The 24,391-nt window shown below is 39.9% G+C and overlaps 1 protein-coding gene across 1 annotated transcript in view; it reads right to left on the reverse strand.

The window, feature by feature from the left end:
- Positions 1 to 24,168, reverse strand: part of RGSL1 (regulator of G protein signaling like 1) — a gene marked incomplete at its 5' end in the record, with an annotated part of 34,813 nt that extends 10,645 nt beyond the window's left edge. Inside the window, 15 exons of the mRNA XM_081325523.1 lie at positions 1,207 to 1,336; positions 2,336 to 2,432; positions 2,894 to 3,011; positions 3,541 to 3,734; positions 5,581 to 5,686; positions 7,161 to 7,268; positions 8,949 to 9,171; positions 10,637 to 10,699; positions 11,268 to 12,259; positions 14,855 to 15,016; positions 16,792 to 16,896; positions 19,320 to 19,449; positions 20,502 to 20,576; positions 23,349 to 23,431; positions 24,156 to 24,168. Coding sequence (XP_081181649.1) covers positions 1,207 to 1,336; positions 2,336 to 2,432; positions 2,894 to 3,011; positions 3,541 to 3,734; positions 5,581 to 5,686; positions 7,161 to 7,268; positions 8,949 to 9,171; positions 10,637 to 10,699; positions 11,268 to 12,259; positions 14,855 to 15,016; positions 16,792 to 16,896; positions 19,320 to 19,449; positions 20,502 to 20,576; positions 23,349 to 23,431; positions 24,156 to 24,168 — 2,599 coding nt within the window. The remainder of the gene's footprint in view (positions 1 to 1,206; positions 1,337 to 2,335; positions 2,433 to 2,893; positions 3,012 to 3,540; positions 3,735 to 5,580; positions 5,687 to 7,160; positions 7,269 to 8,948; positions 9,172 to 10,636; positions 10,700 to 11,267; positions 12,260 to 14,854; positions 15,017 to 16,791; positions 16,897 to 19,319; positions 19,450 to 20,501; positions 20,577 to 23,348; positions 23,432 to 24,155) is intronic.
- Between the last annotated feature and the right edge of the window lie 223 nt (positions 24,169 to 24,391).

A 24,391-nucleotide genomic window follows, 5' to 3' on the forward strand; every position in this document is an offset into this window, starting at 1 on the left:
GACTTTTCTTTCAACAGTACTTTACAGCTATAAATGCCCTCCATGAGACTCTAGACAATTTGACTATTTTTTTGAGAATAAAGCTGGACAATATTGTATGAGTCCAATATAAATAGTATGGTTATTTGGATTGGATTCTATATGTGAAGGATATATATGACTTTGGACTGAGCTGAGTATCTAACCTGAATGCATAGGTGTTCATCTCTTTTTACTTTGATTGCTATCTCTTTATTTGATGGACAATGTATGTTTTATTCTGGGAGTTCAAGTCCATACATTTTAAAAGTGTTGAGGTTCAGAAACAGTGGCCTAATTAGTTCAAAAATCCAAATTAAAGCTTATAGCTATCTGGCTTCTGTAAGAATACATCCAGTAAAGAAGAGCTCATTTTTTATTGTTTTTCTCCCCTAAGATATTTCAGTTTAACTTTTTATATCCACCGTAGTTTCTACTTAGACTATGTATGGTATGAAATAATTTTTATTTGTATGAAATATTAGTTTTTGTATTCAAAAGTATTTTTAACAATAAGCTCTTATTTCTATATAATTTCTTCCATGTTTTTAAGGAGTGACATTTGCACAGAGGGACAAATTACCAGTACCTACTTGCTGTTTATTATGAATTACAAAGAGAACATTAGTTGCTTAATAATATTGCTATCTAACTGCATCACTTCTTATCCTGTGTCATCATCTCCATTAAAGGAAAACTAGTATTACAGAAAAAGCAAATAGGAAATCACTCAGAGAGAAGCCTCCATAGCTGACTTCACTATTGCTTTGCTTTTACAATTAGAATATTTTTCCTAGCTTCCAGTTGCAATTGGTCGCCCTGTAAGGGGTAGTATACTCAATAGTTGGTCTCACTGTAAGGGGCATATTCAACCAAAGTGTCACTTGAGTGAAATCATTCCACACTATGTGGAGGGCTTGGTTGTTGAAGAGGTTTAGGTTAGAGGAATGAAAAAGCAAGGAAATAAGTCTGTGCATGTTAAAAAAAAACCTCAAAAGCTCTCAAACTTCATTTCATTCTCAGAAACCAAGTTAGTGGATGCTGAACTCCTTTCATTCTGAACCAACTGATGCCTTTGCTCCATTTCTTGATTTTGAAATAAACTATAACATAATATCATCAACCAAGAAGACTCCTTCTCCTGAAAAAATCCACCGCTGTGTGGAAAGTGAAAGATTTAGGACTCACTTTCCTTGTCATTCTTCACCTCCTTGAGGAGAAAGTTCTCAAACCGTTTGCGCTGTCCCACATAACTCATTGCCTTTCGGAACTTGCAGACCCTCCTGATGAAAGCGGTAAGAATACACCAGCATCTTTTCTGGAAAAGAGACCATTGTTTGCAATGCTCAGTACAAGACAGCCTGATCGCTGACCTTGTTAATTCTCACAAATGAGAAAAACTAGAGTAGAAGACAAAGAATTGGAGAAGTATCAAGATCTGAAAATCGAAATTGAAAGATTATGGCATAAACCAGCCATGCTGGTCCCTGTGGCTATTAGCACACAAGTTATCATATCAAAAAATCTTGGACAGCTCTTAGAAAATCTTCCCATTGACAAAATGTTCCAACTGTCAATAGCAAATGAACCCATTGTTTGGATCCATACATATACTATACATATTAATTACAATTTCCTAGGTTCTTGGGAAGAACTCAGTGTTATGAAGGCCAACACCAGCTAAAGAATCAGCAGCTGTCTTGGGTTAATCATAATCGTAATAATATCAAATAAAATAAAATGGGGGGGCACAATCACTATGTCTTTTGGGTCTGCAATAGCTACCTGGTCTTCAGTAGATTTTTGAATGATATAAAGATGGGAACCACACAAATCTCTGGAGGAAGATTATTCCAGAGGTTTTTTTTTCTCTTACTGTTTGCTTTCTGGTTATTGTTCAGGGAATGTAAGATTTGAGGTTTGACACTTCCAGAGAAAAAAAACTTGTTATTTAAAGACTCCACATTATTTCAGACTCTGAACATAGCACCTCAATTAATTAGGAGAATGTCATGACAGAATAAGGTCATCTCCTTGATTCAGCTGATTCTTCAAGACAAGCTAGAAGTTTATTATTACAGACAAGCTTTGTTTATTGAATGTAATGCTCTGCATTCTGGCTTCCTCTGACCTTTCAAAGGGTAGAATAGGTTTTTAAACCAGATTCAAGGCAACTGAGTCAGCTATTTATGAATTTGTAATTTCAAATTGGGTCTGAATAGAAGGATGTAAACACAAAGCCGTCCTTTGCAACCATCAGTCTCTATGGAAGACATGAATCCAATCCCTCCCCACCACTACTTCAACCATCAGTCACCTGCTTGTTTGTCAACGGAGAATCCTTCTTTGTCTTCCAACCAGGTGAAACAATGGCAATATCACTATCAGGATATAGGCCTTGGTACATATTAAACCTGCCAGTAAAAATGGAAAATCATTTTGGTAAATTATTACTCCTTGTTATCTATTGCAATTCATTTCACCTGAAGATGTTTATAGGAGAAACTGGAGTGTAACAAGCAAAGGATTCTGCATCAAGATTGACTTGGCACTTAAATCATCCTACATTCTCCCCCATTTTAGGGGCTATAGAATAATTTATATCCCGGATATAAATTATTCATGTGGTAATTCACATATGAGCAGTGTAGACAAAAGGCAAATCCTAGATCAAAAGAGGCTAAACTCCAACTTTACTGCGCCCCAGAACAAAAATACAACAGGTTTCCTTTGAGGAATACCAACTCATTGTTATCTGCATTATTATGTCAATGCCTCTGTGGCTTTCCATATCACTACATATAGTATTCTGACTATGCAATGGCCCAAAATGAACAACCCCCATGACGCTATTTGGCCATTGCCCTTTACTCACCACTTTTCTTCCAAGTTCCTCAGGACTAATATTTGAGCAGTGACCAATATGGGAACAGAGACTGATGGTAACTTTGGAATCTCATGGATGACATATTCATCGCAATGCAGCAGTTTTTCTGGATAAGAGAAAGTATATACCATTGTACTGTTGTTTTTTTGTCCTTGAGTGTCTCTGTGCCACACCTAGTGGTCATTTCATTATAGCATTGTATCTTTCATGCAACTCTGAAAGAGCTACGCTATTTTTTTTTAGCCTTGTAAAGAAGCCTGAAGAGTTTGAAGGAACAGAAAGAGGTGCTCTTGTGCAAGATCCAAAACACTTCTTCCCAATATTTTTCAAATCTCTCAGGCTGAGTTCTTCTCAAATCGGCTTGAGCAAAGCAGACTTGGAAGCATTACAAGGAGCCAAAATCAGGAGGAGACCAGGAACTTTCTGCTGTGAAAGACAAGACTGCCTTTTCTCCCCTCTATCTCACAGGTTGACAGGGCACCAGGCAGAAGGCCCATCCAGACTAGTAAGGCAGGAGCACAAGACGGGCAGAAGAATTTGTGGCTGTCAGCAAGGAGATAAGCTTCAACAGTGAATCACCCCTGGGCCTATCTCTAGCCTTGTGAGGTAGAATGAGAGACTTGCTTGCTGCATACCTGGTGGGATAGCATTTAAGAAGTAAGTTTGGACACACTTGTTGATCTGCATATGCTGAATCCTGGCATCTAGCTCGTTCTTTATATCTTCTACAGCCAGGCAGAAAAGGAGTGGGGCTTCTGCATTGTGCAGACGAAGGAAGTTCTTGAAGTATTCAAAATGGAGCGAGTTCTGCATCACTTCAGAAAGAGTTCTAAGAAGGAAAGAGAGATGAGGAAGCTTCAAGGGGCTACTTTCCCATTGAGCTACACAGATGTTCAATCTCTAAATATGGCGATGGAGTCCATTTAAAAACCATTTAAAAACAAACAATAGTAATATCAATAAAAGATCCATGGTGCATGAACGTATTACAGGATACAATTATTGACAAATCACATGGTAATGAAAATCACTATTCAGTTAATACTTAATTCACAGAAAAGGATTTACTTTCTTCCCCGTTTAGAACAGTACATCCTCTTCTGTTTAAAAACATCCTCCTTTCTATAAACTCAATTTTCTAAGCCTGATAATAAGAGTGTGGGGATTCATATTAGAGACATGTGGTTTAACACCCTTCCTCCCTTTTGGGGTCTGTTTTTGAGTCAGTGCTGACTTCCAGCAACTACCTGGACCTATATCCCTGCAGGTTTTCTGGCAAGATTTCAGATGTAGTTTGACATTTGCCTCTTTTCTAGGACTGAGAGTGAGTGACTGGCCCAAGGTAACCCAGCTGGGTCTCTATTCAGTTATACAACGTATTGCAGAAGCTGGTGCTTCTTTGTGCCTGGCTAAATTCTCAATGCAAAAGGAGTAAATTGCCATGAGATCTCTGGAGAGAAGGAGGGAAAGAAATGTGTCAAATTAAATCATGTTTCAGAATATCCAAATAATGCTTAAAGAAAACAAAGCAAAACAACCCTTCACTTTGCTTCTATGGAACAGAGCTTCAGGGATCTATATACTAACCAGACCTTCCTTCCAGTTTTTTTTTAAAGGCTGTTTCTGATATTTCTTGTTCACAAACTTGCTTCTTCATATAATCTATGCAGTGGTGTAGCGTGGGTTGTCAGCACCCGGGGCAAGGCAAGTAATTTGCGCCCCTTAACCCGTGGATTTTAGCACTCGAGTCTCTTCCACTAGATTAGTTAAAGAAACCCTTACCCCCTAAGCACATGTATTGTTTGTTATGAAAATACTGATGTAATTAAAGTAAAATGCATCTAATGCGCCCCCCCAGATGTTGCGCCCGGTGCGGCCGGCCCCCCCTGCACCCCCCACGCTACGCCACTGAATCTATGTCTTACATTGCTTATCAGCTCCAATACTTCTCCTTCCTCTGGGCTATGGGACCATGGGAGTTTGCACATTTAGCAATTTAGGAAAAATTTCCTAATAGGCTACATCATAAATATTAATATTTGCCTGCCTTGATCAGAGCCCCAACTCTGCTTTGCTTCCTTTGATGCAGAAGCAGGGAAAGCATACAATTTCACACAAGCAGCATTGGTAGGCAGGGTCATTTCTTGCATGCCTGACTTCAAAGCAATACCAGATTTACAGTGCAATCTTACGTATGTTGACTTGGTTAAATTCAACAGGCTTTAGTCGTGAAAAAAGCACACATAGGAGTGTAGCAATAAATGCTTAAAAAACAAAAGATAGCAAGAGGTGGTAGCCTAATAATTTTAAAGGTGCCAATACCTCCTTGGATCCTTGGAAATTTGATGAACCCACCAAAACATGTGTTGGTAGCATAGAATGAGCAACCTGCAAGGACTAGAGTAGACCTGACAACTTTATGAATTACACGAAGTTCCACTGGTAGCAAGGGAGGGCTTCTGTTTAAATGAAAATAAGAGCTTTAGAGAAAATACCTTTATTTGATGTTTGTCAAAGAGATGGAAGAAGATATTTACTCCCTTACTCCATCTCTTATTCCTGATCCATATTTCTTAATTTTTTTTCCAGCTGCTATTTAATGAGCAAAACTAGTTTGGCTAAAATTTGGAATGAAATAGCAGAATGTATCCCTTCTGGATGGATGAGATAAATACCTGGGCTTTGAAAGGGGTTTCCTAACCACAGCCTTCCTCAGGAAAGAGAAACTTGATCTGGCCCATTGGAGACTCCTTTTGGGAACCACTGGCCGAACAAACACTTCTGTAAAGAAATAACAGGACATTTCCAAATAAGTACAATCTCTGTCTTATCTGATTTGGGAGCTGGGCAAGAAGCACCTTCTGAAGATGAGCGTAAAAGATTTGAAGCTTATATTAAATCTTCAATTCACCTGTGCATTAGCAGATGTAGGTTAGGATCTGCTCACAGAACAAATTAAATCCCCCCACACTGATTGATTGACATCATCATTGGCCTTTTTAGATGCTTCTAGCTCTCCCCTGCTGCAACTGCAGTATCAGGAACCTTGGTGGCGCAGTGGTTAGAATGCAGTATTGCAGGCTAACTCTGCCCACAGACCTGGAGTTCGATCCTGCCAAGCTCAAGTTTGACTCAGCCTTCCATCCTTCTGAGGTCAGTAAAATTAGGACCCAGATTGTTGGGAGCAATATGCAAATAAAGTTGACATTGCAAACAATCCAGAGAGTGCTGTAAAGCACTGTGTGGCAATATACATACTGTTAAGTCTAAGTGCTATCGCTATTTTATACTAACTGAAAATTTCCACTTTCCAGCACCAAGTGCCCTGCAGAAGAGGCTGCATTTCCCTTTGCTGTAACATACTGGATGGTTGGGGTGGCCCTTGAAGGGAATGCTTCCCATCTCATGCTAGACATACCAGCAAGTCAGGAGGATAGGCAGAAGGCACAAAATGTGGGGCTGTAATGCCAAGAGACAAGCTGCCATGATGGACAGACTGAACATCTGCATATTATTTTTCATTATTTTATTTTATTTGAGGGGGAAGAGAGATATTTTTAAATGTGAAGTGAAGCTAGCTAACAATACCCAAGCAGCAATTGGTTGAGGCATTCGGTGTTCTCTTATCAGCTAATAACTGGCAGGTTATAAGTGGCTGTCAGTTCTCCACCAGCCTCATCCACTTACAAACAACTAGATTTTCCCTGTTCCTGCAGTATTTTGTATCATCAGGGTATCTTACTTCACTTCAATGGTGAAATCATAAAATTTGCGCAACAAGAGTCTAAAGTGCTGGTACTCTGAAAATAAGATATCCTTGCAGAATCTCAAGACTGCTGCAGGAAATACAGTTAGTCCTCATTTGGCGACTGCTTGGTTTAGCAACTGTTTGCAGTTCTGAAAGTGATGAAAAAGTAACTTTACAACCAATCATCACATTTACAACCTTCACAGATCTGTAAGAGGTGAGGAAAGTTGAAGTAGAATAATAGGCACAATCATGGTTTCACTTTGTGACTGCTTTGCTTAATGATCAAGCTACTAGTCCCAATTGTGGTTGCTAAACAAGGAGTATCTGTACTTTTATTTTTAGATGCCTCCAGATTTTTTTTCCTTTCCCTATTCTGAGATGTTAAGGTAACAGAAAGGAACCAATACACCATAATCCTCTCTATTGGGAGCTCTATTCTATTTTCTTCCATATTGTTTCTGAGCCAGGTGAATTCCTCTTGAATCCAGCACTCCAAGAACTCACTGCCTGATGGACATCTCTTGCAGAACTCCCTGAAGTTCTTGCTAAGAAGTTCCACAGCCATCTTGGGATTCAGCCGAGCCAGCTCCTCAAATGTCATGCCGCCATAATCTGTTGTTATGGGCAGGGGGAGAAGCGGGAAGAACAAGCATGGGAGTCATTAGCAGTTTTGAGCTACCCAGTTGAGCTGACTACTCAGGATTTGTTCAAGTTATAGGGGAAGAAATTACAACTCAGATGTAACTCAGTACACCATGAAATTGCAGGTGATTTTGTATCTGGTGTCACGAGAGACTCAGCCATGCATTTTAGACCCTATGGCTCCACTCTTAAAGCACTACAAACAATTTTGCCCAACCAGGAAACAGACTGTAATTCAATCCAGCTACCTTTGCTCTCTGAGCCGCCTAATGCTGCCCCAGTTCCAAAGAACCAGCTCTTGCAGTTCCAGAGACAAATCTCTGCGAACATGATCTCCTTACACTTCTGAGAGCTGGGTGGAAATCTGCTTCTGGACAGCTTTCTTGAAGGCACTTGCCAATTAACTATCTAGCACTCAGAATATGGCCCTTAGGTAATTCAATATGGAGACTCCTGCCACTCTCAGATCAAAGCAATATACACTGGCTCCATTTTTACCTCCGTAAAAAGAACCTATGTTATATTATTTATTCAGTAACCAGAAAAAAGAGTGCAAAAGCAATAGGAAAATATGATCATTTGAAGTCCTTGGTGTTCTCAGAACTCAGTTGCTTGCTTGCAGACATTACCCAACTAGGTGACATCATCAGCACAGCTCACAATATGAGTCTTTTCAGCCTACCTTCTGAAATATTCTCTCCCTAGGGATTAGGATGCACCTGACCCTGCTGTCATTTTTTGTGAGAACCTAAAAATCTGGTTTTGTGCTTGTTTCCGGGACCCCAAGTGGGTTAATGATTCATAACTGCTGTATTTCTCTGTGTGTTCTGTGAATTATATTTGCGTGATTTTTATTTTTAACCTTGTTTGTTGCTCAGAATAATTTGTTAAGATGGGCAGCTATTTCATATTAAACAAACAAACAAAGCTGGCTTACAAATGGAAATCTTGATTTTAATCTTGAATTTTGTGAATGAAGCAGGGCAGCATGCAATAGAAGTTAAAATTAATAAATAATAATAATAAATATTATTGACAATATTTTTGTTTGTGTGTATGTGTTTGTATACATACATAATGTGGATTCCCATATATAATATTCCATAATGTGAAACGGTGGGCTTGACGGCCCAAATCTAGGATGCTACAGTTGTGTATGTATCTGAGTGACAGAAAATATTTTTTTGTATTCTTATATTAAAATGATTCAAACTGCATTTTTCTTAATGAGAAACTGATTCCCCCCTCCCCATGTCCCCATATTGACTTCAAATACAACCCATCTCTGTTGGATGTTTGCCACTGAGCAATTCTCAGGGTCCTTTTAGGATAGAGATTTAAAACCATGCTAAGTACCAAATGGACAAGGGTCACTTGACATGCTAAACCCAGGTCAAACCAATAGCAGTAAGCAAGCTGTAGCAGCAGAGGCCCATTTCTCATAGTATGCTAAGACAGTGGCTGACTTCCCACATTCCTTCAGTCAAAAATTACCCCATCCCATTGTAGCTTTAAAAAGTGTGTTGTATATCAACAGATAAGTGTAGATCCATGTACCCCAAATATATTCTAAATTGCTAACCCTGCAAGGACTCAGATCTTGCTCTCCAGTTAAACACTGCTTTTACTGTGCCAGTTCTGTCAATTTACCCCTCTGTGGTGCAACAGGCTCCAATTCCATGAAAATAGAGCCTCCCATGGCCAGGTCCTGAATGCCCAACAGTTGCCAGTGCTCTCGTGTCAGCAGGTCAAAGTCTCTCATGCCAGCTAAAGCCTGGCTCAGATGCAAGGATTCAACAATCCTTTTGATCAGCCGCAGGTTCTCAATTCTGTCATACAGTTCTTCTGTGTTTGGTTTCTTTTCCTTGCCACTCTACAGAAGAAAATATTAAAGTGCAAAGTACAGCTGGTTATTCAAAGCAGTGAATGTTAGAATACTACACAATGCCGATCGATATAGAACTTTTTTTCTCAGACTCTGAGATTGGACTACTAGTTCTAGGCTGCAAAAATCTCCATGAGATGGAGGCTGACACAACTCTTAAAACTTTGCTGCCTTCAAGTAATCACTGAGACTTTTTTTTAGCCCAAATCTTGCAGGTCTATTCTGAGAGACCTGGGGGCAATATGTTCATTCTGAATCCTCCCCTTTCTAATTTTGTACTTGCTTTCTAGAACCTTGTCAGGTTTTTTTTTTTAATTCACTGGATTTTGATCATCAAAGTCAATAGCTCAATAATCAGGAGTGCTTGGAGAAATGGAAATATCTGTCTGTTAAAACTCACTGCTTTTTGCAAACAAAGCCTTGAAGGACTACTTTTGAGTACATCTCTGGCCTAATCAAATTGAAAGCACCATTCTTGAGCTATTCTGATGGCCTTTATTTTTTAAAAGTTTGTTTCAACAGGTAACAGAACCTCATGTCACATGTTACCAAAGCATATTCTCTTAATCTTGTATCTAACATCTATTCCTGTGGTGGCGAACCTATGGCACACGTGCCACAGGTGGCACGCAGAGCCCTCTCTGTGGGCATGCATGCCGTCACCCCAGTCCTAGGCCTTCAGCTGGGTTTTATAAAACTTTTTCACTTCAGGCCTCCACTGCCGTGTGCAAAAAAAAAAAAGTTTCAATCAATCTATTTCAACTTCTTGTGGGGAAGAAAAAGATCTCACAAAGTTGGAATTGATTGATTGAACTTTTTAGTCCCACCCAGTCTGCCGTTACCACCACAGCCACGCCCACCCAATGGGCCAAGCCCACCCAGCACCAGATGATACATAAGTGGGTTTTGGGTTGCAGCTTGGGCATTCGGTCTCTAAAAGGTTCGCCATCACTGATCTATTCCTTCTGCAATCTGATAACTTTTCTGCTCCAAGACTGTACAAGTAGTCCTCAACTTACAACAGTTTATTTACAACAGCACTGAAAAAACTGACTTATGACCATTTTTAACACTTATAACCATTGCAGCAACACCAGGGTCACATGATCAAAATTCAGGCACTTGGCAATTGACTCATATTTATGATGGTTGTAATGTCCCAGGGTCATGTGATCTCCTTTTGCGACCTTCTGACAAGCAAAGTCAATGGAGAAACCAAATTCACTTAACAACCTTGTTACTAACTTAACAATTGCAGTGATTCACTTCACAAGTCTAGCAAGAAAGGTCATAAAATGGGGCAAAATTCACTTAACAAATGTCTCACTTAACAACAGAAATTTGGGGCTCCATTGTAACCAACAATGTATAAGTTTTGTTTCCCTTGTATTTTATTTGGATCCCTTACTTGTCTTTCCCTCCTGAACTAAAGATCTCTGTAGCTCCCTCTTACCACATAATACAGGAACATTTTGTCATCATTCTGAAGAAACTCCTCATAGAGGAAGCTGAGTATCTAAAATGAACATAAGAACACCACCTAAGTAAATGATTTTTTTCAGTTTCACACTAATTATTTAGCAGTGACTAGATATTGGTTCTTTCCTTACTGTTGAATACTATCTTCTCCTCCCATTTTTTGATTTGGCAGAAAATTGGTGCTATCAGAACATTTGATGCTTCCATTGCCAATCCTTATTTTGCCTTTATTGTGTCTGTTCCTCCTAACTTTCTTTCAAGCAATGTGTGACAAAGCCTAATGGGTTTTATTAACCTCAGGTCTGCCTTTGGACAGTTTTGGAATAAGGGGGGACTAGTATCTTAAGATGAGTTCAGCCAATGATGATTTAAGCCAGTGTCACTCATGGGCTGGAGACAATGTTAGCAATGCTTTAGGAGCCCTACAGAAATAAATTGTTGTCAGAGCACATTTAAGCCACATTAGTTACAAGCAGTGAAGCACCCTTTCCATCTGTAAGGCAAACCATAGATATTGCATGCATCACAGCCCCAGGACCTAGGAAAGCTGCTGAAAGGTTAGGTCGCTTTGCCTGGAAAAAGGATGGAGATGATGGTCTTCCCACCTTACAGATTTCCTTCTGTGCCTTCAGGACCCAGGGAATCACATGACCAGAAGGCAGGAGATTCTGCAAACTCTGGAGTGTCGTTAGTTTCAGAGGCAGATGCCAATTGTTGCTCTGCGTCAGATACAGCTCACAAATCCTTTCCCCCATCACGTGGCGCAGAAGGATGTTCCCTTCACCAAGGGAGCACAACATCATGCGCAAGAAGTCCTCCAGGTCATGCCACAGGTCAAGCAGATGGACTTCTACTGCATAGTTCCGCCGCAGCAAAAACTCTCTGAAGGGGCGTCCTGCACATTTGTCAGCCATGAGCACCCAAGGAAGGAAGTCTAAGCATGGGGCAGATTTGACGAGGGTTTTCAGAGCAAGCATGGAAGGGAACTGCACCACAGGAGTGGAGGAGCACAATTTGTTGAAGGTGCACTTGTCTGGGAACTCATCAGATGCAGGAGAGGTGAAGAACTCACTTGGACTGCTTTTGAAGCTTGGTGATTCGTCGAAAGGCATCACATCCTCAGAGTCCCAAATGAGTTCCGTGTGACGAGGGCTGGGACTTGAGAAGCTTTTTCTGGAGAAGGTCAGCTTCTTGGGAACCGCTGGACTGCCTTTATGTGATTTGAGCTTCTGGCTGCGGCCATCTTTTTTTTTTCCTTTGTGAGAAAGGCTCCTACCTCTGATCTGATCCCAGATTTCCCTCTTGTTTTTCAGACTGTGGTAGGATTTTGTGTCCAAACTGCTTTCTCGGATGCTCATTGAAGGCAGAGCCAATGACTTCTGCCTCTGCAGACCAAACTGAAGTGAACGGTCCTGGTACTGCTTGAGGAGATGGAGACATTTGGGCTCATCCTCCATGCTTAATTTGCAATGAATGAAGAAGTTGGGGAGCCAGTAGCTTTCAATCTTGAACAGGGCCACTTTCTGCATCTCACGTAGGGTTTCCCTCCGAGTGTGGATGTGCTGCTGGTGGAAGGGAGTCTTTTTCAGAAGTGATTCTGGGAAGAGGAGAACAAATCAGAAAAAGAGGACTCAGAGATTTCCTTGTTTATGGAAGGAGGAAGAGGGTGTACCTGAATTCTTTAATCCCATGTTGACTTGTCTATTTCTAATGTTTGATCAGACCTAAGGAGGCCATAACTGAGCTGTTACTGCCTAGGAAAATCTTTCTGGGAATTTTCTGGCTGGGAACTTTGCAAGTTCAGTTTGAGCATATTTACAGGGATGCCAGTTTGAGGAAGCTCAGATAATCTGTTTCAAGTATTTTCTGTGCTTCTGATAGCTGATTCTTCTTTGTGATTTTAAATGTTAATGAACATTACAAGCCTACACATGCACAGATTTGTAAAATGACTATATGTAAAAAAATATACTCAAGTACCCCTTTCTAGAGTCTAAATGGCTGTGTGTTCATATGAAATATTTAATAGTTACAGGCCTAAGGGCTGCATTATCATGTGTTAATATGATCATTATTGACCTTGGTTGGTTCTTTTGTGGTTTTAAGGCTTCTGCAACCCTTGTCTGTTTCATTGGTTTGTGGTTTAATATACTATGTGAATTCAGAACATGAAGCAATTCAGTATATCAGTTTAAATGTATTACGCAAGTACATCCACTGAGTGCTATTCTGTCCAGGCTTCCTGTGGGTCATTGTGAGGGAAATCCATTATGTTGAATAGAACCTCAGTGTTGAGGCAGGGTTTGTGTGTGTGTGTGTGTGTGTGTGTGTAGAGGTTTTCTATGCAAAGAAAAGGGAAAGCAGATGGAGATGTAAGGCTCTTTGGAAGTCTTGGGTTTCATCTTTGTTGGGAAGCAAGTTATTGGCCTAAATAGGTTTTGCTCTAGAAGGCTTTTCATATAACCTTCTTTGAAGAAAGCATAGCCAGCACAGTGTCTAGGAGAGATATTCATCTAGAGGAATTTATAAATCCTTGGTAAGGCCACACCTGGAATACTGCATCCAGTTTTGATTACCACATTACAAAAAGATGTTGAGACTTTGGGAAAAGTGCAAAGAAGAGCAACTAAGATGATTAAGGGCCTGTAAACAAAAACCGTAAGAAGAACAGCTGCAGGAATTGGGTATGGCCAGTGTTATGTAACCCAGACTACAAGTCTTCTGTGCTGCAATTGGCTATCTCCAGGCGGCAATGGTTGGTTCAAACCTATTGGCTGCCGCCTAGGGGCTAGACTATATGTTGCAGCTAGTTGCAGTCTTTTCCCCAGTACACTTTCTGCACGAAATAAACTATGAGTTACCTTGTACTCAGCTACGCGTCGTCATTCCTGCGCCAAAGAACCCTCTATTTAACAGTCAGTTTAGAGAAAGAAGCATTAGGGGTGACATGATAGCAGTATTCAGGTATTTGAGGGGCTTCCACAAAGAAGAGGGAGTCGACTTATTTTCCAAAGCACCAGAAGGCAAGACAAGAAGCAATGGAAGGAAACTATTTGAGGAGAGAAGCAACCTGGAATTAAGGAGAAACTTCCTAATGGGGATGGGGTTGGTTTATTATTATTATTATTATTATTATTATTATTATTATTATTATTATTATTATTATTATTATTATTATTATTATTATTATTATTAATTAAATTTATATACCGCCCTTCTCCCGGAGGACTCAGGGCGGTGAACAGGGCATATAAATAGAAATACAAAAGTTAAAAAAGGATTAAATAATTGCCCAATTAAAACAATCACAATATAAAACCCATTAAAACCCTAACGTTCCCCCATCAGGCCAGGCCAGCTTGTTCAAATAAATGGGTCTTTAGCCCGCGCCGGAAGGAGCGAAGATCCGGTGCCGTCCGGAGCTCAACCGGCAGTTGGTTCCATAAAGCCGGGGCGCCCACAGAGAAGGCCCTCCCCCTGGGGGCCACCAGCCGGCATTCTCTGACCGGAGGCACCCTGAGGAGGCCCTCTCTGTGGGAACGCACAGGGCGGAGGGGAGTCGACGCCGGCAGCAGGTGGTCCCCGAGGTTTTAACTTTTAAAAAGTTAAATTAGTTTTAACTTTTAATATGTATTAATTACTACGGGCATAGTTGTTTAATCACTTTTTAATTTTTGTATCCTGTTTTTTATTATGTATTGCCCTGTTCACCGCCCTGAGTCCTTCGGGAGAAGGGCGGTATACAAATTTTATTATTATTATTATTATTATTATTATTATTATTATTATTATTATTATTATTATTATTATTATTATTATTATTATTATTATTATTATTATTAGTGAGGACAATTAACCAGTGGAACAGCTTGCCTTCAGAAGCTGTAGGTGCTTCATCACTGGAGGTTTTTAAGAAAAGACTGGACAACCACATGTATGAAATGGTACAGAGTCTCCTGCTTGAGCAGGGGTTTGGACTAAAAGACCTCCAAGGTTCTTTCTAGCTCTATTCTGATTGACTGAATCATGGAATGAACCAAGACTTTCTCTTCCTGCAGTGAATTAATAAGGAGTCTTTTAGGTTCCTGGAGATGTTGGATTGGTAAGTGATTTAGTGAACATGGATATTTGATTTTTTCATAATATGTAGCTAGAAAAGGACACTTCTGACCCCAAGATATATGTCACTTACCAACAGTTGTGTTACAGAGGGTGACAACTGTAGACCCTTCCTGCAAGTGGGTGGCCATCAGGATCTGGATCAGTGACACATAGAGATCTTGCTGGGATTCATCTCTTTCATCAATCCCAAGTATCCTTTCTGCAGCAAGCCAGAACCTGGTGAGCTCTTCTCCTATACACATTAGGACAGAACTATTTGATTTTGCCACCTCTTTAGTCCCCAGCAATACCAGATACTAGCAAAATAGCTCAACATCAACATCTTCTTCCTTTGCTTTTTTGTAAAAAAAAAAGTAGGTTTGTCTGTGGAAATTCTTTAATTCCCCCACTGATGTTAAGGAAATATTCCTGCAATAAAGCCAACCTCTGGGGCTGTGGTATCATGGACCTCTGGTATGAGAACATGAGTAGAGTTGCTGTATCAGTAACATGGGTGGGATAGAAATTCAATGAATGAATGAATGACTTAATGAATGAATGACATATATGGTAGTTCTATTGTCTAGTCTGAGAACTTAAATAAGGAAAGAGATTCATGAGGTATGGGATAGTGGTTAAAGGAACTAGGCTAGAAACCAGAAGTCTTCGGTGACTTTGGATCAGTCACTCTCTCTTAGTCCTAGGAAGAAGGTAATGGCAAGTCACTTCTGAAAATATTGCCAGAAGTGGCCACATACGATGCCACTTGTGGATAACTAAGTAATTGCCTACTGTCTGCATTAAGAGGAGGTCTGTAAAAATGCTCCTATTAAGGTCATTTCCCTGTCTGGCAAGAAACATAACAGAATTTGAAGTGGGCGTAAAGAAAGATCTAATGCTGGCCTTAAGATTAGTGGAGCTGATATGAAAGCATTCTCATGGGGTGCAGTCTAACTCTGTTTTTTCTCTTACAAGAAAAAGCAAATGAACAGTCAAAGCTACGCTAAAGAAAACTGATGGGCTGTGCAAATGCACCTTTGTATGACTCCCCTCTCCCCAAAATATAATTTCTTTGATTTCATTTAATAAAAGAATGGTGATGCAATGAGTATTTCCATTTTTGCCCCATGGGAGAATGTGCAAGACTGACAAATAAATCAGAACTAGATATTTAAGCATCTTTCTTTAGTTAGCAAATCTGGATATGTTCATGCCATAACCAAAAATGTGCTCTTCGCCCAAAGGGAGACTGAATGGGCACACTCTTACCAGCTCCTTAACTGAAGGCAGAAACCATAAAAGAGATTGTTATAAGATAACAGGCTAGCCTAATTTAATCAGGTTTGTAGTTTGCCTAGTTTCATAATCATCCCCAATATTTGTCTCCCTTTGGATATAGTGGCTAGGCTAGGATGATCCCCTAGAGGTCAGCAAAAGACAAAGCAAATTCTGACTCTTTGCTGACATCTTGTGCTAATCAATATTTTTGCAACCCAGATATGGTAACCCTAGACTAGGTATAGTAGGAGTTAGGCTTCCTCTCTGCTTTTATATCTATCCCACCCTGCAAACCCTTCCTCTTTCTCATCAGTAGCAGGCTGTAAGATTTTTTTTTCTAGTAACCACTGATTAGAACAGTATTTTACTTTTTTCTTTTTCTTTTCTTTTTTTGCATTTGGGTTTCCAAGGCATAGAATTTAGGACAGCAGGATTAAAGGCTGGTGTGATCACAGCTAATCTCTTTTGCTGGTCATGTCACCCACACCAGATTTTGCATTTTTTCTAAAAAGGGACAAGGCAGGAAATACTGCTCAGATCAGGGATAGTATATTAATCCTAGGTCTGTAGGATTTCAGGAAGAACATTTTGCCAACCTATTAAATTCCAAACAGTCAAGGATTGGAACCAGGGGCCTCTTCCTGTTCTTCATCCTTTGAGCTATGGTTCCATTGATCTGGGAGAGGAATCGTTCAACTATCTTTAGCTCCGTTTCTCTTTGAGTGTGATTTTTGGTGCTCCCTTGTCTACCTGCCATTCCTTGCATGAAGGACCGAAAACGCCACATGCCTCTGCTGCCAGCAATGCATTTCTCAAGCAGCCACTGATCAGCCTTTTTCCATCGCAACATCTCCGCTACAAAAGAAAAACAAAGACAATGTCACCAGAGAACGTTTTTTCAGGGGTGAAATGGGGTCCTGCCCCATGGCTTAGAAACTAGTTGTTTTTGTACCAGAAGTGACAAAACTGGGGGGGGGGGGGAACCCAAGCAGGTCATCAACTGATTTTTTCTCTCTTTCTCTTTCTACTGAAAAGGCCTGGAATTAGCTTCCATATCAGCTGATCCAATGAATTTATTTAATTGTGCCTGGCTGTCCACTGAAAACGCATCATTTGCTTCTTTCTATGTAAATATAATTAATCCAGGTGCAATTTTCAACTCTACTACTCACCAGCCAGTTTGCACTTCAGATTTATAAAATCAAAAGCTTGTACAATGATACAGCACTCTGTAACAAGATCCATCTGTCTGTTTTTAACCTGAACCACTTTCACTGGAAAGATCTGGTGAACGGTGATTTTTTTATGTAGCAGAATCTGCCTTGAACAACTTTAATTTTAGTGAGAGATTAGCTTAAGTACACTTTTGCATAAAGTGTAAAGATATAATCTGGCAGAATGCAACTAATACTAAATGTATAAGCTTGGAACTGATTTTTTTTTGTCTTCAGGTCAGTGTTGATTTCTGGTGACTGCTGGACAAGTCCCTGCAGTTTTCTTGGCAAGATTTTTCAGAAGTGATTTGCTATGATCTTCTTTCTAGAGTAGAGAGAAAGTGACTGGCCTAAAGTCACCCAGCTGGCTTTGTACCTAAGGCAGAAATAGAACTCATGGTTCTCCAGTTTCTAGGCCGGTGCCTTAACCACTATACAATACTGGGTATGTTGGAATTGATTTAGTGGCAGTTTCTTGGGGACAGCACGTAAAGTGTTGGAGAACTTGAACCAGATGGGCAAGGCTTATTGCTTAATAAAATGTGCCTTCTCTGCCTTGTCATATTCACAACATTTGGAAAATAAGTCTCTTAGTGTAACCCACAATTATTGCTGGGGTAAATCACTGGTTTCTTTCTGATTGTTGGTCAGGCTGGTCTAGTAAAATGGAAAATACCTACCGGTACTTACCAAACAGAATTTATAACTCCTTAAGTAAGACTAACAACAAAACATCAGCATGATCAATACTTAGCAATGGAAAGTTTTTTGCAGAATTTCTATTGGGTTTAATTCACTTTGGCTGGGACAATAGTAGAATGTAGGGCTCTGTAGTGCTTAAGGCAATGCTGGAGTGTAAGGGTAGCTGTCTGCAAACCTGGAAAGTAGTCATGTCTCTATCTAGACTCATGAGACAACAAAGCAAAGGTACAATTCCAGAAAAAAATATGGCTGCAATAAGGACTTGCAGTCGGGTGCTAAATTCATACCTCTGTACATTCAGAAGGTTTTTAGAGTCAGATTCAAAGCAGTGCTCTTAATAGTGGCCCTTTCATTAAAGTGACATCTACAGGTCTTTAGCTGGCAGAAAAATCTGTGGTCGCAAAATTTGCTACCAATCCCTATCCTGACTCTTTTGCTCCTGCCCTAGCTTGCCATTGGATGATAGAGTCCTGATTCTGGATATACAGGGTATGTTAAGTGAAGTCATTGGTTGAGCCATCATTTTGTTGCCCATCCTCTTTTTGTTAGCAGTTGATGTAACCACCTGCCAATAAAAGCATTATGATGGAGGGATGTTTTGTCAGATGGAGCCATTGGAGTAGCTATCTGTCACAACTTGATACTTCTCTCAGTGCATAGAATAGCTGATCTGTTGGGTGGGAAATCTGCCCAATGAGGCAAATTCCCCCACTTTACTCAACAGCTCTTGATAACAAATTTGTTTTCACTGTCAGCTTAGCACACTAATAAATCCGTGTTCAGAAGAAGCCTATTCAGCTGTTAATCATTAAAGTGCTTCATAATGAGAGACATGTTCTTCTGTTGTATTAGTTAGTTTTCCACCTTGAATCATACGTTCCATGGGACTGAATGTGGGTTCCCACCATCCACTAAAGTGCTAAACCTACATTTAAAATGAGTCTGCCAGACAACTAATGGCAGGGCTTGTTTTGAGCATGAGTTTAGTACTCTTTCTAACAAGGAGGCAATTGAGCAACTTATATGTGAACTTCAGGAAGTACTGGGCCCTTTCTTTCAATCCATTGCCATTTCTCCAGCAGCCTGCAGCTCCTTGGCTTTACAGATTTACATTAGAACTTCTTCCACTGGGATTGCTGAGTAGTAGTGCCTTGTAGGAGTAATAATAATATTACTGCCGGAGATACCTCTGCCCTTGAGTTGTTGGAAAATTTCCCTTTCCCCTGGACAAATTCAGAGACATTGTCTATCCTGCATCTCTGTCCAAAAATAAGGTGCTAAGTTCCAAAAAACTCTATCCTCGCTCCCCCCAAAACCCCATGTCCTGTCTATGTTAACTTTCCACATAGCTTCAACTCTCACCTGCCTCTGGAGAGCGGATGAAACTGACAAGCTCCTCACAGAGTACATAATGGAGAAACAGATTTGTTTTGCAGAAGAAAGGCAGCCGATGCTTCTCCATCCAATTCAACAGGCCTTTGTGCTTTGATACCTGTATGAACCCCCCAAACAGCAATGAGACTTTTTAAAATAATCTGTTTGAGCCAAAGATTAACGCAAGAAAAGAATTGCTGTTCTGGAATACAGGGTCCTTGGAGAACATTCTGGCTTGTTTTCTAGAGGACATGTGACCACATGTGAGTGATTCTGTCAGAATGGATTATCCATGACTTAAAACCTATTTGTACCTGAGATTAGGAATACCCATGGTATGGACAGATTCAATATCTTCTGGTTGCCATGGGAATGGCACAAAATTTGGCCACCATTCTGGAGACTTCCCAATGCTGATTTTACAGAAGCCAGAAATACTAGACCTGAATGTACTCTAAGTATAGAAAAAATATAAGAGGAGTAAAGCATATGAATTAACAGATGAAAGGAGGAAAATAAGTATATTCTGTGCCTGAAGGGCTAAGGGAAAGGAAAGGGAGAAATAAATGTGACGCTGTAGCTGAGTCACAACAACCTGGAACAAGTAGACGAATTTGTGTACCTTGCTAGATGAGTGAACTAGATTTAATAAATCTTATTTTATTTTTTCTTATCTCCTTTTATTTCCTTTAGCTTACTGCCTTTAAGGGCTTTATATAACCTTGTATAACCTTGATTATATTGAAGGAGAAAACCTTGAGGATCTATGTAGTCTGCGTACTGTATGTATCAAATTTCCTTTGTGAATTCTGGGTTACACAAAGTAGTTGTTGATATAAGACATGGGTGTACGTCCCTACAGATTTCAATTCACACTGTAAAACATAACACACTTTGAAGAATTGACCATGAAACATAGGTATATTTCTGATCAAGCACCCCTCATTGTGTCTTGATTTGTGGTGAGGCATTTTTAATATTCTTTGGCTTTTAAAACATTTTGTAATTTAATCTTGTGGAAAAGGATTACTAGTAATGCTAATTATTAGTCATGATTAGATTACAGGATTGTAATGAAGCTACATTTAATATGCTATATTTTCAAGACTTGGAATAAATCAATGACGTTCATCCTCCAGTGCGTAATTTCACAACATTGAAAAATCATACCTGGTTGCATGGTAACTCTGGCCACAGATACCACTGACGCGTTCTGCAAATGAAAAGAGGGGTCTGACCGAACACCTGCAGAGAGAGAAGAGGAGGAGGGGAGACAAACAGGGACTCACACATCTTGCTATGCCTAACCAACCATATTACGTCTTAGCATGGTGTAGGAACCCAGATGTATACAGGCAAGGCTTCTTTAGCAAAGCTGCTGTTTAGGCTCAGATATTGGTGGGCTGTACCTCCCTTCATCATGATTACTGGGTATATTGGCTAAAACTGAGGCAATCTCATTGGGAGTTGTTCACACTCTGTTGATTGTAATTAATAACCCATGTTTAATAAATAAAATCAGGGTTGAAAATTGGCAATCATTCTTAGGCAAGTAGAAAGTAGCATAAAAGAGGTTTTGGTTCCCATGGGCATAGAACATGTTTATTTTCTTCTCTCCCTTAGTTGCCTAATGGGAATAAATTTTTATGGACTTTTTGAAACAAAACCCATTGCACAAAAGAACATATGTGAAAATGGGAGAAGAATATTCAGACAGTCCTCCATTTACAGCCATAATTGAGCCTAATATTTCTCTTGCTAAGTGAGACATAGGTTAAGTGAGTTTTGCCCCATTTTACAACCTTTCTTGCCATGCTTGTGAAAGCAAATCACTGAAGTTGTTAAGTTAGCAACATGGTTATTAAGTGAATCTGGCTTCCCCATTGACTTTGCTTGTCAGAAGGTTTCAAAAAATGACCCCATGATTCCAGGACACTGCAACCATTATAAATACATACCAGTTGCCAAAAGTCCAAATTCTGATCACATGACTGTGAGGATGCTGCAAGTTGTTAAGTGTGAAAAATGATCATGAGTCACTTTTTTCAGTGCCATTGTAACTTTGAACAGTAACTAAACGAACTGTCATAAGTTGAGGACTACCTATATATCACGTTAGGAACCGTGCTTCAAGCAAATCTTGAGCACATTGTAAAAAGAATAAAAGCAAAACTTTATCTTCATGTCCTGCCTAGATATAGATGTAGATGTATAGATAGATGCAGTGTACAGAATTAGCACTTACTGATTTCTTAAAGCAATGTTTCTCAACTTCGGCACCTTTAAGCTGTGTGGACTTCAACTTTCAGAATTCCTCAGCCAGCAAGATTAATAGAAGCCTTACAAAGACCCAACCATATCCCCCCCACCTTCTGTGAACAGTGGAAAGGAATTGGGGATTCTCTCTTGATATAACATCAGAAGCAAAAGATAAAATTTGGACTGGAATTACAATGTGGACAAATAATTAAATTCCCACTCTCCACCCCTTACTTCCAGAAATTCAATTAGCAATTCATGCTAATTGCTTGAAAAATGGGTTGGGCCCAAGAGATTAAGGATGTTAACAATTTCAGGTCCCTTTCTCAGCGGTAAGACATGGCTGTGCTGCTGCAACCAGCTGAATGTGCTTAGGGTCAGGTCTCACCTTCATAAGTGTATCTTTATACACAGAAACTTTTTTCACTGTCTGGCTGATGCCATTTAGTGAGCATCAGGATTTTTGCAGCCTAGATATGATAGTCATGCTACATGACATGTAGGACTGCAGATGACATAGTAACAGTCAGATGTGGCTGGCTTAAAACAGAATAGAATGTATTCTTTAAAAATACAACATATGTAGCCGATTAAGTAATGTAGAAGAATGAGCAAGAATTTGTCATTATTCCAAACCTGGAATTGTCCACTTGTAAATTCTCATCAATTGTATTCCATCTGAGTAAGAATCCATATAGCACTTGACACAGAACTATGTGGGGGGTTTTTTGTATGAATGAACGACTTCTATTCTGTTATGCAGGAGAAAGAAGAGCATGCATTCTGAGAAGGATTAAATATGGTCTCCGGTTCAGTAACTCCAACCTCTGAGAATTTCAATTGTTCCTTGTTTTTTAAAGAATTCCATTAGAGTAGAGCTAAGCAATACTGGGCATACTCTGTCTGGGCTCAGAAATTAACAGAGTAAGGTACAATTTACATCCGGATGGGAGACCTCCAGGAAATTACAGAGCTGTAAGCTAGATGGGGAAGCTGAAAACATCCCAGAAGGAAATGACAAGCTACTTCCATCCTGTCCTTAAGAGAACTGAGTGGATGTGTCCATGAAATCACCATGAGTTGAGCCCATCTTAAAGGTGCCTTTACCTTAACAAATCTGAAATGAAAAATCTGGATCAAATCTCTGACTTTTGCTGCCATCTAGTGCCATCCATATACATGTTTTATCCCAAATATAATAGCTATATATTAAGTCTTCACTGGGGTCAAGAATATAGAAAAGAAAAACTTGGAATCTCTCTTTGGTGATATCTGCCTGATTTTGTGTCATCACTACTTCACTAAAAGTACTACTAAAAAAAAAATAAGTTTGGATTATGGTTACCAAATTTGCATAGCACTATAGGCCAACAGAAGGTCGGCTGTTTGGCGGGTCGAATCCCGAGTGCTGTGTAACAGAGTGAGCGCCTGTTACTTGTCCCAGCTTCTGCCAACCTAGCAGTTCGAAAGCACGTAAAAATGCAAGTAGAAAAATAGGGACCAGTACGGTGGGGAGGTAACAGCGTTCGTGCGCCTTTGGCGTCTAGTCATGCCGGCCACATGACCACGGAGACGTCCTCGGACAAGCGCTGGCTCTTCGGCTTTGAAACGGAGATGAGCACCGGCCCCTAGAGTTGGAAACGACTAGCACGCATGTGCGGGGGAACCTTTACCTTTACCTTTACAGGCCAACATGACAGATTTTTGATAACTAGTTCATATACAGAAAATGATTCTTGACTTGAGAGGGAAACTTACAGGAAGATTCAGGAATGTGTTGAAGAAGTCTGTAAATATTTCATCTTTTAACAGAACGGACAAATGCTTGCTGCCAATCAACTCTGAAAAGAGGAAAAACAATTATGACATTAATGAGCAGAAAATGTAAACTGGGGCTGATATATTACCATCCCTTGGGATATCTGCTTCCTTATTCCTACAAAGTAGACTATCCCATTAAGGTTATATGCTCAATTTTAAGAGATGATACATGCAGGGTCCCAACTAAATTTACTGTTGTGGCAATTTGATCCTCAGAAATACACCCTGGAAGATGCCACTAATATGTCCATCTCCTCCTGAACCTAGGAAGTGGTAAAAACTTTATGTTCTATCTGCCTTTAAAGGCAAGCCAGGTCAGGAAAAAGATTGCACAAATATTAACTGGAACTATGCTCTGTTGTTACAGCTTATAGTAACATACATTTGTTGCTTGGGCTTTGTTTGTGTAACCATCATCTTTGTCTAGTTTCGACAAGGTCATCTTTGTGGCTCTTTTCATGTTCAGAATAAGAGTATAATCTCCACCCTTCATTGTAAAGGAATAGTGGGTAAGATGAATTGATACAAGCCATGGTTAACTGATGACAGGTTAATTAGGGAAGTAGTAGCTGAACTCATGGGCAGGGGCCATTAATTGGAAAGATTAGCACATCTTTGATTGTGGGAACCATCCTTGATTCCAAATATTTGCAATGTGTGGAGAATCAATAGATTGATTTCTATTGCCACTTAGAGACGCTTTGCAGAAAGATGGAACAGGAATACGAAGAGCAGACAACTCACTCGCTGTATTCATGCTGAACTAGTCCTGAAGAAGACTGTTCCCTACTGAGCATTCTGTTACCTTACAATGCATTAGATCTCTTGTTGTTCCAGCAGGTTCCACATTCCACCAAGACCTTTTCCTCCAATCAAGATCTTTCCAAATGTTTCAGGTCATATCAGTTCCACTTCAACAGTTTTCTTTTATACAATTCCTCTTCTTACCTACCAGCCTTAATCCATCACTTTGTGAGAGC

This window comes from Vipera berus (assembly GCF_964194415.1).
Source record: "Vipera berus genome assembly, chromosome: 3".
NCBI classification, from domain to species: domain Eukaryota; kingdom Metazoa; phylum Chordata; class Lepidosauria; order Squamata; family Viperidae; genus Vipera; species Vipera berus.